Below are 12,774 nucleotides of genomic sequence, written 5' to 3'. Positions count from 1 at the left end.
TTACAGCCAAGCGGTTTATGACGTTTTTCGGCCATATAGCTGATTTATATTAGCGGATCCGAAGACGCTCACACCTCCGCTCCAATACTCGGAGATATTAAGGGTAATATCAACCTCAAGTGAGCTTGCTACCCGCCACAATAAGTTTCAAAGCTTAAAGCGCGCGCACAGTCAGACGCGCGCGGCATCTCGTTTAAGACGGGCACACGTACCCCTCTAACGAGCCTCAGAAAGCTGAATATCGTGGCATTCTGTTCATAAGTCCACTTCAGTTTGACTAAGCAAAGGTCCCGCCCCGAGCTGACGGCCGGGAAGCTTGCTTAAGTTACACACGGCTGCATGAAGTGCTGTCATTACGAGCTAGCCCAGCATTTGCTGTGGGTTGAACACGCTTTACGACGGCAATCAGCCTTCGGCGCGTGGAACGCCGTTTGTCTCATATAAATCACCTTGTACTGTGAATACGGTACATTATGAGGATGATTTAGCACTGCAGCGCTCTCGACCGTGTTATTGTGATAATGCGGTCGGGCAATCTACGGTGGTTTCATTATTTACCGAACCAGACTGAGATCTCGCCCCCTGAACAAGCTGACGAGTCATCTCCTTTATAAACCCATTGCATCGCTTTATAAGCTATGTTCAATCAGAGTGATACGCATCTCATGCTTAAACTACCAATATTAACCCATTACGATGGGCGTGCGGAGATGGCATCCGTGGGACACGACCTACATTACGTGCCTTATGACACATTGACACAAGCTGCTAGGACCCCTTTCACGAGGCGTCCTTATGCAAAGTCTGATCCATTCTGTCTAGTGACATTTGAAAGTAAAAACCCCCCGCGAATCGCCGGGGGAACACTTTTCTCCTCACTACAGAGGCACGGCGGCTCTCTCCCCTACCTATATCTATGTGGCCGTGATAACAGCGAACCACGCTTTTACGACCGACCATTCATTTAATTCACAAGCCTGTCATCTCTCAGATGCGGACGGCGGCGGTAACAGCGAACCATGCTTTTACGGCTGGCCATTCACTTTATTCATAAGCCTGTCATTTCTCAGATGCGGACGGTGCCCGAGGCACAGCGCTCTGGAACTGTCCAAGGTCCTGTATGACACATACGTCTGACGTACATCAGACGATCAGCTGTTTATCTGCGTCACAGATCACTCACTAGAGCACCTGTCAATACAGGCTATTTATGGATCGTTGACGTTATCACCTCCCGTGACAATTATGCTCACTTGTCTTAGAGAATGGGCATGGTCCCAGAGGTTTCTCATTTGACAATTGTGACACGGCCGGCTGGTCCCCGCCGTCCACGTTGTCAGTTTACAGCTTCGACATCCCTGCTTCGCGCACTACTGAGGTTTGTTGCATTAAAGGTGCGCCCATTAGCTCACCTGTATGCACGATATGGGTTTTAATTATATGCGTCCACCGTGCGCTTAGAGAAGCTCACATGTACACGCTATAACATTTTGGTATACAATAAGATGCGCTTGGGAAAGCTCACCTGTATACACAGCTGTGTTATGCTTTGTGACACATACATTGTTGTTCATCTGTGTACGTTCACGGTGCGTTGGGTGCCCACCGTTACGTTCATCAATCATATCTGTACACATTCACGGCGCGTTGTGTGCACTGATTTATCTATACGCATTCACGGTGCACTGAAGAGTTCACCCGTGTGCGCACAATTTATTATCAGAACACATGACGGCGCGCTCGAGAATCTTGCCGGCCTGTGCATTATAACACTCTGATTCATCTATATGCATTCACGATGTATTCAAGTGTTCACCTGTGCCCGTGCAATTTATAGTCAATACACATTTACGGCGCGCTTGGAAAGCTCACCGATCTGTGCACTATAATACTACCTATATGCATCCCGATGCGCTCGAGGGTGCACCGGGGTTCACACTATTGTGGTATCTGTATAATCCCACGCTACGAACCGTTCTGCCGCATATTTTAGTCAGATCGGCCGTTCGTGAGCTTCGCAGATCACTCACTACGTATGTCTGTTGCTAACAGTGGTTATTTAGATGGATCGTTGAAACCATCGCACTGGCTCACGCCCCTCTATGAGCTATGTCCTATATAGAGCCCACTCTGTGCGAGTTTGGCTTCTTCATGAACTTGGTCTACAGGGGTATCTATATCTATATTTAATATCTGCTACGCGGCCGGCTGGTCTTCGCCGTCTACGTTGTCAGATTGTACAGCTTAGACGTCCCTGCCCTACGAGCGCAGGTTCTCTCGGCTCAATCATGCACGCTCATGCGTTTTATGTGTACACCACGGTGCGCTCAGCGAGCTCACCAACGTGACTCTGAATTTACTTATCTCGCACAGCCGCGGCGCGTACCTCGCCGTCTTGTGCTATGTTATGTGCCCCCGGTGCGTTTAAAACCCCACCGTGTGCGCGTCAACAATTTATATGGTGCTTACACATTTGCTTTTAAAGCTGTGAATATGCCGGGTATAGGGCCACACGCAGTGTCTCTCCGGTAAGGCACTTCAGTACGTTGTGTATGCACGGCGTGATGGGATTACGTTCCCCCATAGCGTCAGCTAACTGACGCAATGCGAAGTGAACCGTATTGAAAGGGAACGCTTAGGTTACTCACGTAACCCCGGTTCCCTGAAATAACGGGTACGAAGCATTGCGTCTCTTGCCGTGCTACAAACGTCTACGCAGCGAGTGTTATTCGGCTGCGCGCTTCAGTCGAATAATAATGAGCTGCTGACGATTGAACCGCGCTTATATAGGGACGCGTTCCTCCCGCGCGCGGGTTCAAACGTCATTGGTCTGTACTTTGTACAGACGTTAACCAATAGGCTTCAGTCACGGAGTAAACAGGAGTTTCCCCCATAGCGTCAGCTAACTGACGCAATGCTTCGTACCCGTTATTTCAGGGAACCGGGGTTACGTGAGTAACCTAAGCGATAAAGCACAGAAGCTTGGAAAATGTAACTAAAATTCTTAGGTATTATACACCTCTGAGTATCAAAATACCGGTAAACTCTGAGAGAAAGCGGTTACCTGTGGAGCGCTTCATCAGTGTTGTATTTGTAAACAATGGCGAGTTATGACTTCATATCCACGGTCCGTATTTTGTTGTTTTCACATCTCTGGCAAACTCTGGCGGTCGCAAAGTTGCTCGTGACCAAACAACATTGCATTAGGCGATGTCAAACGAAACCTGCATCTTAAATAACAGTACTGTTTGCACATTAGGCTTCACAGAGATTATAAGTACGTCGGCAATTCGGCAAATAGGTGGTAAGCTGTTTTAAACAACTTTGGTGAAGAGATGTGGATGTTAACTCTTTAGGTGTGCTCGACGTTTAAGCAGCATGTGTATGGAAACGTCCATAAACAGTGCGGGGGTAAACGCGTCATCTGTATCAAAACATGATTGGCCCAAAGCTGTCAGCGTCGTCTGACGTTGTCCATCTAAATGCCGGTAATCTATTTAATTAGCGATTACCGGTTAATTACTGGTAATCTTACAACCTCTCTTATTGGTAAATTTGCAGCACTGATTTACCAGAAAGGTTCTGTTCACACATGAGCTGTTAACGGCAATTTACCTGTAAATTACCAGTAAAGACTGTATATGTTAAAGGGACTATTGTAAAACAGTTGCAAAATTCCTAAAGATTTGAAGCAAAAGTATTTGATGAACATGCACAGAGCATTCTGTAAATATCATCATATATTCATATCAATATCAGGTCAATATTTCATTTTTGACTGAGGTGGAGGTTTTGGGCTTCAAATCATATAATTCTTAATGTGATTGCAGAAGAGCTTCAGCAAGTGCAGCCAGTACCTTTAAGCCGAGTCTATTAAAGGCAAAAGCTCAAGTTAAAGTCTTTTAGCAAAGAGAGAGAAGTCGGAGTAGATAAAGAAACCCCTCAAGGTCATGTGTGACAGGGCTGCCTTAGGGCAGATAGATGGTCAGATAATAAATGCATCAGTGCTGCTCAGTCACTAGGTACATATCATCTATGAAGGCTTTTGCTTCGGAGAACTCACAAAAGGTCAGAAATAACACTCTGAGCTCATTAAATTCCACTGCAGACTCCACCAGACAGAGGCACATAACACATACGTGTATCCAGACAATATATTCTAGCATGAGCAATGAAGTAATAAGGTAATAGGGACAGACATGAATTACAACTTGCAGATCTTGTGATTTAATGACTGTTAGCGAATAAAATAGATGGTTGGATCTAAAGATAATCAGGTGTCTGTTCACGTTTGGATCAGTGACTGGGAACGGGCTGCCTGTCAGTGTCTCACCGCAAAAGGAAAACTCCTGCTGTTACTAAGCAAGAAAAAAGAAATGCCTTCGGGGCTGACAGGGGCAAGCCGCCATACCGTAGCCATACTGATTACTGTTCAAAGACACGATATTCCAAAGAGTTACAAATCTTCTGTTGTTTTCGATGTTGTGATCATTTGCGAGTGCCACACAGCATCACTGGAAAATGCTTGGTGTGTGTGCTCGGGCCACGAGGTCGTACATCTTATTTTGTACGAAGCGGCACTCACGGAGGGTTTCAGCATAAGCTGGTATTTATGGCATGTCTATGGTTAACTGCCTAATTGGCTGGGGAGTTTTCTCAAGTGCTGCTACAGACTGTAATCAGCAGCTGATTGTAAGGTTGCATTAATCAAACTGCTTTCCACCTCCCTGAAGTAAAAGCCACAACATGTTTGCTTAGTCATAATTTATACGGCCCTCTTTTAACACCCCATGCTTTGCCAATGTTCAGCCTGGCACAATGCTTAAAGAGTAACTAAACCCTAAACCAACTTTTTTTAGTTAATGATCTGTAAGAATGATGCTTTATTAGTGCTGTTCATTGATTTTAGTAAGTTTTTTGTCATTTGGATATAAAGTGTTTCAATACTATAATATATGGTGTAAAAACGTCTGAGTGCTGCCCTCTTCAGGTTAAACGGTGGCTACTGCAGTTGAATTTTCCTATTGGATGTTGGGTCCAAGAAATAACTCGTGACGTAAGAAGGTTCAAGCTCACCACGCCCTTGTTACGATCTCACCACACACTTAGTTCGTCCCCTCTATCTCCGTTGGGATCTGCCCACTTTTCTTGCATTTTTCAAAAATTGCAGTGGGTGGAGTCAGGCTCTGACCAGGGGTTTAGTTATGCTTTAAGCTGCTTGTTTTAGGATCATTAAGCGAAAAAAGAGCAAAAATTATAGAAATTATACTCTTATGTTTGTTTTTAAAGGGGACATTTCACAAGACTTTTTTAAGATGTAAAATACATTTTTGGTGTCCCCAGAGTGCGTATGTGACGTTTTAGCTCAAAATATCATATAGATAATTTTTATAGCATGTTAAAATTGCCACTTTGTAGGTGTGAGCAAAATGTGCCATTTTGGGTGTGTCCTTTTAAATGCAAATGAGCTGATCTCTGCACTAAATGGCAGTGCTGTAGATTGAGAGTGCAGATTAAGGGGCGGTATTATCCCCTTCTGACATCACAAGGGGAGCCACATTTTTTACATGCTTGCAGAGAATAGTTTACCAAAACTATCTTTTTCTTGTTTTCTATGTTGATAGAAGCACTGGGGACCAAATTTTAGCACTCAACCAAGAAAAGATTCAGATTTTCATGATATGTCCCCTTTAAATACTAAAATCAGCATCCAGTTGCAACAAATCGTTTAAGGGTTTTACTTTTAATTGAAAGGGTTTATTGCAAATATGAAGAGTGTGGTTGTATAAAAGCTGTAAACACATTTTCTTTATAACAGATTGAGCCCAAAATTTGTATATGCATGCTTGATACCAAACATTAAGAAAAAAGCATATTGTCCTAAATTAGATTGAGTGTTTCTGTAGCTCAATGAAAGAGTATAAAGCTAGCAAAGCAAAGGTCATAGGTTCACACTGATTAAAAAACATAGATTTAATGCACTTTAAGTCATTTAAATAAAAGCTTCTGCCAAAGGCATAAATGTACCAAATGCATAAACATTCTACTCATAATAATACATAATTGACATATAATCATTATCATTGAGTTTCTGTAATGCATTCTGTAACTTTACCTTTCATTGAGTCCTAGTTTATATTCCCTGAAGTGTGCATAACTCATAAAGCTAGTTGTGCATTGTCATTAAAAATGTATTTATGTTCATGTCACTCTTGAGAATTGAGTCCTACATTCTTAAATCATCACCAGAGCTTTTTACAGCATGTGATGGACACCAGCACGCTGATAACTTCAATTTCAAATGAAAGCGTAAAATGTACTAATGCTTTTCTGCAGACAAGCGGTGTTTATGGGACCTAAATCGCATTGTGTTAGGTATTCATAAAAAAGCTTTGCGTCAACACTTTTTTGACAAGGACAAATTTCCTTTCAGCTTAATTCTCTAGTCACATAAACATAGACAACTGTGGATGTTTTTTTGTACAAACAGGGCAGAGAAACAGAAAAACACCAGCTCATACCATCTTTTCTGTTAAGTTTAGCGAAGTGTGGTGACCCTTTGTCAGAGGATCTTGATGAGCTCTGGAAGGAAGTAGGGGGTAGAGATGCCACCAGTGGTTCTTCACAGTTATCTAGATAAAAACAAAAAGTGTTCATGTTAATTCATTAAATGCATTCTGGGAAAACCTGTCAGATGTCGCACTGAAACATTTTCTGAAAAATAAAAAAAATAAGTATAAAGTATCAGATAATAGAGACATTAGTGAAGAAGAGGAGTCCCGATAAAGGGGCCCTAGTCATGCTATTGTCGCGCTGATATTGGGCCAACCTGTGCTATGTGCTTGCTATTCGAAATGTAAGCTACAAAATAAAGTAGTCATGCCATCTAAACATACAATGGGTGATCAAAAGTTCAGAGACTATATGCCCATGATAAACAAAGTAAAACTTCACTAAACGTAACAGTAAAATACAATAAAAGTCAATAGCTGTTGTTCAGATATAATAATATTACAGTGATTAAATTTTAATGCGAATAGATCTTAAATAGTATTATACATAGAATAGAAAAACACTAGAAAATTTTTTTTCTATATTAAACCTTTAATAGAGTATGTGACTTATATTATACATAGGGGTGTGCCATATCATATCGTTCACGATAATACCGGTATAATTTTTTACATGATAAAAAACATAGCGACGTATAATGCATTTTCGTTTCCTAACGTGCAGTCGCGCACAGCAACAACACCTGAGAGCAAGAGCAGCATGTCAGCAACGCGAGTACAACCAAGCTGTTAAGGTACAGGAGGAGGAGATACTAGCAGGCAGCAGCGGGTGATGTGCGGCCAAAAAATAAACTAATGACTCAACCGAGCATCGCTGTGCAAATTACTTTAGTCACTGTTAAACTAAAGTGTTAAGGAGTTGCGTTATATAGGGAAAACACTGCCAACTTGTACCACTGTGATGACAGGAACTTATTTTAATGTCTGATTTAAAAATCTGATTTATTCACTTGAACTACATGAGCATTTATCTCACAAACCCAAATGTGCCATGATTAATGTTAATGTTATTTATTTGATGTTTATGCGAACAAAAGTGCACTTACATGTAAAATTATTTTGAAATCAAATTTTAAATAGTTAGCTAATGACTTTAGGTTCTGGGATCTGTGAAGATTACTGAAAATCTGTGGTAGTGTCATAGTGATGTAAAATTTTCATACCATTTCATCTCTAGTTTGTACTTTGTACTAAATTTGAGTCATGCTGTGGGATTGTGTCACTACTTTTGCATTTTAATGCTATTTCTGACAATAGATTTACACTTTGAATTAGGTAGTCTGTCATCAATGACAGCTCATTGGATGGAAATTGCCCTTCCTTTCCCATAATTTTTTATACCGTCATAAATATCATTATCGCAAAAATTCTTAAAATATCATGATATAATTTTGAGGCTATATTGCCCACCCCTAATTATACAAACAGAAAATGAGTTAAATAAGTAAAACACATTGACTGTCTGACAATTACTGTACAAACAGGGGTGTCACGGTTCTACAAATCCTCTAATCGATACAAATTTTTCGATTTTAATGACACGATTCAATTCGATTCTCGATTTTTACATTGTTTTTAAGCACAAAAAAATGCTATGCCATTTTTAGACTAGACTTTAATGAAATATAATATCTGACCTTGAACCCGGAGATGCCCTGCCATGTTAGTCGTGCTGCCAGTGGAAAAATATGGTACACACACATACCTGATAAAACGAAACTTCGTGTCAGTGCTTTGCACCTTAAAAACGCGCTTTTATTACCGTCAGACGAGATTGTGAGATTATACCCCAATAAGTCATGTTTAAATGCTGTTTTCATAACTCTTAAGCAACTGAAATAAGTTGTTATGAAACAGATCTCAGTTCAGAGATCCGACCGGTTCTGGCACAGCTGCCGTTCTGTCGTGTGCGTGTGCGTGCTCTATTCTGATTGAGTTTATCTGAAGGCGGGAGGTGCTTGCTGTTTTTTGTTTTCCATGTAAAGAGCAGCTCGCATGGTCTCCTGGATCTGCCATGAAACGAGAGCATTTTTGAGATTGGTTAAAACGTATTCTAAGCTGTGATAAAATACCCCGGTAACCCCACGAATCAGGCCGCATTACATGGCTTAAGTATTATTGCGGCACTGTTGCTACGTACTGATTTATGAAAATAAACCATAGTCTTTAACCATATTTAAAATTCTCAACAATTGCACAATTAATAGCGATATCCAGATAAATATCAATAAACATTCAGATCTTTAACTCTTTCCCTGCCAATGACAAGTTTTTACGGCAATCCATATTTCCGGTATTACTTACCCAACTTATAAAACACTGAAGCATTTACTCAACAGTTAAAACTCCATGTATGATTTGATCATCGCTCTGAATCTGATCTTTAACAAAAGTCCTTTACAAAAATCCAATTATTCCAGCTTTCTGCTTAAAATTTGTTATTTTTTAAGAAACCTTCCCATATTTAAGAGATAATAAAAAGAGAACAAATGAAACATTTTTTTTTTTTAAAGCAAAGGGTCTTTTTTTGCTATTTTGTATGTTTATATATCTGAAGAAGAAAATTTTCCTTAAAGGCATTAAATCATAAAAAATGCTGGCACTGACTGCCAACTTTAAAGGCATTAAATCATAAAAAATGCTGGCACTGACTGCCAACTTTAAAAATAAAAATTCATTGCCTCTCTTCAAACATATTTTTCCTCAAAAAATTGCATTCCTGAAAATCACAGCAATCAGCCGACTTCAGAAATTGGTCAATTCCAGCCAACCTAAAATTTGTAAAATTTCACTATATTGCAATACATTTGATCACTTCACCAAGTTTTGTATGCTCATACCATATCCTTATATAAGCACAAAGGTGGCATTTGTGGATTTTTCCACTTGACACAATTCACTAGCAAGACAATTTCAGCTCTTTAATAAGGTTTTAAACTTAATGCTTCTGAAACAAAACAACTTAAATTGTCTTTGCATTGTGATGGTGACGTCTCATTGTACAGAGCTTGATGTAAAGATGTGCTGTCTATAAAGACAGTTAATTAAGACTAAATCCAACGCAGCCTAAGCCTATCTTTCATCTGGCTGCACTGTCAAAGCCAGGATGTTATTAACCTTAGACTGTTTAAAAGAATTTGCTTTATTTTTTTTTAATTAACATGTCTAGTTTTAAGTTACATCATTCTGATATTTTGAATATCACAAAAATTGAAAACTAAGCCTGAGAAAAGAGCGGTTTTCAAAACAAAGTTAAAGGAAATTTTGATGTCTGGTACAGTTACGTGACAGTACGAAATTTAAAACAGACAGATCATTCAAATCTTGCTTATTCAAGATTGCAGCTGTAATTTAGTCTTTTGAATTTTTTTCTAAGTGTGAATGGGAAGAATACCCATTAGATAAAGGTCAAGGCCCTTACTGCTTGGATGAAAGGGAGAAAAAAAGCATTCTCTGTGTTCTTCAGTCCTGGATGCTTTTATAGAGAGCAATGTACAACCAATTACTTTTCATATAACACCCATATAAATACATTTAACTGATAACTATACAACTAATCCTTGAATGCTTTTGTATTGACAAAGGCATGGAGGTTCATAATAGACTAGATGACTTGAACAGATGTTTTATTCAGAATGTACCATTTTATTGTAAGTGAAAATGTAAATAACAAGTGCAATTTGCTTTTCCGCCATCTTTCAATGTTCCTTTCCATGGAAACACGCAGATCAAAAGAACTCTAATGAGCGAAAGCTCGGCAGCCCAAACACATTAGTCTCAAGCCTCCAAAATATGCATGTATCGTCAGAATAACAAAACAATGAACAGCAGGTTAGGGAGCTATTAGCTGTGTCCAGGGAGCGTTTTAAAGCTTTCTCCCGTTTCAGCAGCGTAAGCACTTTGCCGCACTCTCTACGGACCAGCGTAAAAATATATTCTTATTTAGCGGGCCTTTGCGTTTGTGGCAACATTTTGCCTGACAATCATTCATTTGACATTGAATTGCCTACTCCCCATTTTTTTTTATATCTTTGCGCTCACCATCTATCTCTTCCTCGCACTCTCTCTCTTCACCCACTCTTCATTTCCTATTTTCCTCCACCTGCTTTTTCTTTCTCCTTCTCTCAATCGACTCACACACGAACACTCCCACTTTCTTTTAAGCTTAATGAAAAAACTGTGAAGTCTCTGCAATGTGAGGGGGCTCACATGCGTTATTGTCACCATAAGGGAGCTATAATCTGAGTCAGCAATGCTCTTCACAGCATTAGACTGAACAGCTGCAACATCCGCCTTTCACTCTCAGCTGAGCAAACGTGTCTATCACACAAATCTTTACGCACAGACTAAAAATTTCGCTTTTTAATAAAGCTCACACAAAAAGTGATGACGTGTTCAATCAAAACAGTTATTTAAAGTTCTGCAGAGTTCATTCGAGGTAGGTTTTCTGTGATGCCCTCAACATCTTTGACATCATTTGATGATGACAAAACATTTCATAGCTGAATTTTCAGTTTTGAAGTAGGGGAGAGTGGGGCACATCCTAACGCTTTTGGATTTGGCTCGATCATTCAAAAATATTTGAGTTTTATTAATTATATTTTTACACAAGCAACACACACATCTCTGCTACAAATGAACATTTGAAGTTTGTTTCTAGCACTTACCATTCTTGGAAAATTACACCAAACGTGACAGAAGTGCAAACGTTACAACTTACCCCATAGGTGGGGTTAATTGTATCAGGCAGGGGGTAGTTGTAACACTTGCTAAAAATTACGTTTGCAGGCAAATATTTCAATACTATTTTGTCTATATACTTTAAGTGGATATTGTTCATATATCTGTATATAATAGATAGGTACCCACACTGTATTGATCCAGAACTTTTTTAACAAAAGTTCAATTATAAATTGATACAAATGTCTAAATATGTAAGAAAAAGCAGCACGATTATGAATTTTTTTAATATGTGACACAGTCTGTAATTACCATACTACAGTTTCAAAATCAAATTTTGAGATAATGAGCATTAAAGTCTGATTTTAGCCATTCATTTCATTATGATTTCAATCTTTGACGTGACCTTATTCAATTAATATTAAAGATATGAACAAAAATACATTTGACACATGATTGTTGATTAGACAGGCACATTTATTTTGTTGTCAGCCAGCAATCATTCGTGTGTAGCCTATTTAAAACAACAACAAGAATTACGCTAACATTAGCGGTTTTCATATCGTAAGTGCTGAGGGGTTAGTAGTAACACAGCGTTACAATTTACCCCTCTGGGTCAAAATATTTTCAAGCCCACCAAAAAAGTAGCTGCAGACATATTTAAAAATAATGCTACGTTTTAGTCAACAAGAGACTGATTAAGATGACATAACTTTGGTTTTGGTATCTTACACAACCAACTTAGAAACAGAAAAAAACATATGATGAAAAAATGTACTTACATGCCACCAAAACACTCGTTCATCAATAACTCTGTGGAAAAACATTAGACATTTGCAATAATTTGCGGGAGATCGTCTTTTGGCAGCGTGAAATCAATACGGAAAAAAAACAAATCGCTCAACCATGTGCAACAATGTGAGAAGTCCGTGTTACAACTAACCCCGAGTTTGTTTTTGCCCCGTGGACCCTTACTATACTTAAACTTTTGCATGTCCTAAATTGCCTTTGTAGGAAATGTCTAAAAAAGGCAGTGTCATGATTTTAATACACAAGAGCTCTTTTTGGCCCCAGCAATATTTTAACAGTTTTTTTTTTTTCATTACACAATGTTAATTTCCCAATGGAGTGTCTAGACCTGAAGGATGTTATGGATGTAAGGGCACATAACATTGGACTAATGTTAATTACCATAAGTACAGACTTAAGAATGGATTTAGCAATAATCCCACCCAAGATCATGAAACATTGCATTTAAAGCAAACAAACGACAAGGCCTAAGAATAGGGCATGATTCAACAACGTAAACTGATCCCGCTGGCATCCTTGAGTTGCTTGTTGGCCCACTTTGAGAGTTCTACTGTATAAATTCATTAGGGTGCTGTGATAATCATTATGAAAAACAAAACCTGAGAAATATTTATATTTACAGATACAAGTGCATTTTAAAACCACTTCAACCTTTTTCAAGCAGTTACTGGCATTCCAGTGTTTCATTACTCTTAGACCATGGCGGCCTGCC

The 12,774-nt window shown here is 39.3% G+C and overlaps 1 protein-coding gene across 2 annotated transcripts in view; it reads right to left on the bottom strand.

Annotated features, from left to right (window-relative positions):
• Nucleotides 1–12,774, bottom strand: part of cntnap5l (contactin associated protein family member 5 like) — a 111,672-nt gene that overhangs the window by 75,497 nt on the left and 23,401 nt on the right. For both annotated transcript variants that reach the window (XR_010520901.1, XM_065241022.2), the window contains exon 2: nt 6,522–6,632. Coding sequence is in view for 1 of the 2 variants with exons in the window: in XM_065241022.2 (XP_065097094.1) it covers nt 6,522–6,632 (111 nt within the window). In the remaining variant the exon portion in view is untranslated. The remainder of the gene's footprint in view (nt 1–6,521; nt 6,633–12,774) is intronic.

This window comes from Paramisgurnus dabryanus, chromosome 14 (assembly GCF_030506205.2).
Source record: "Paramisgurnus dabryanus chromosome 14, PD_genome_1.1, whole genome shotgun sequence".
Classification (NCBI taxonomy): domain Eukaryota; kingdom Metazoa; phylum Chordata; class Actinopteri; order Cypriniformes; family Cobitidae; genus Paramisgurnus; species Paramisgurnus dabryanus.
The sequence above is the reverse complement of the archived record's forward strand: the minus strand, read 5'-3'. Positions and strand labels throughout refer to the sequence as shown.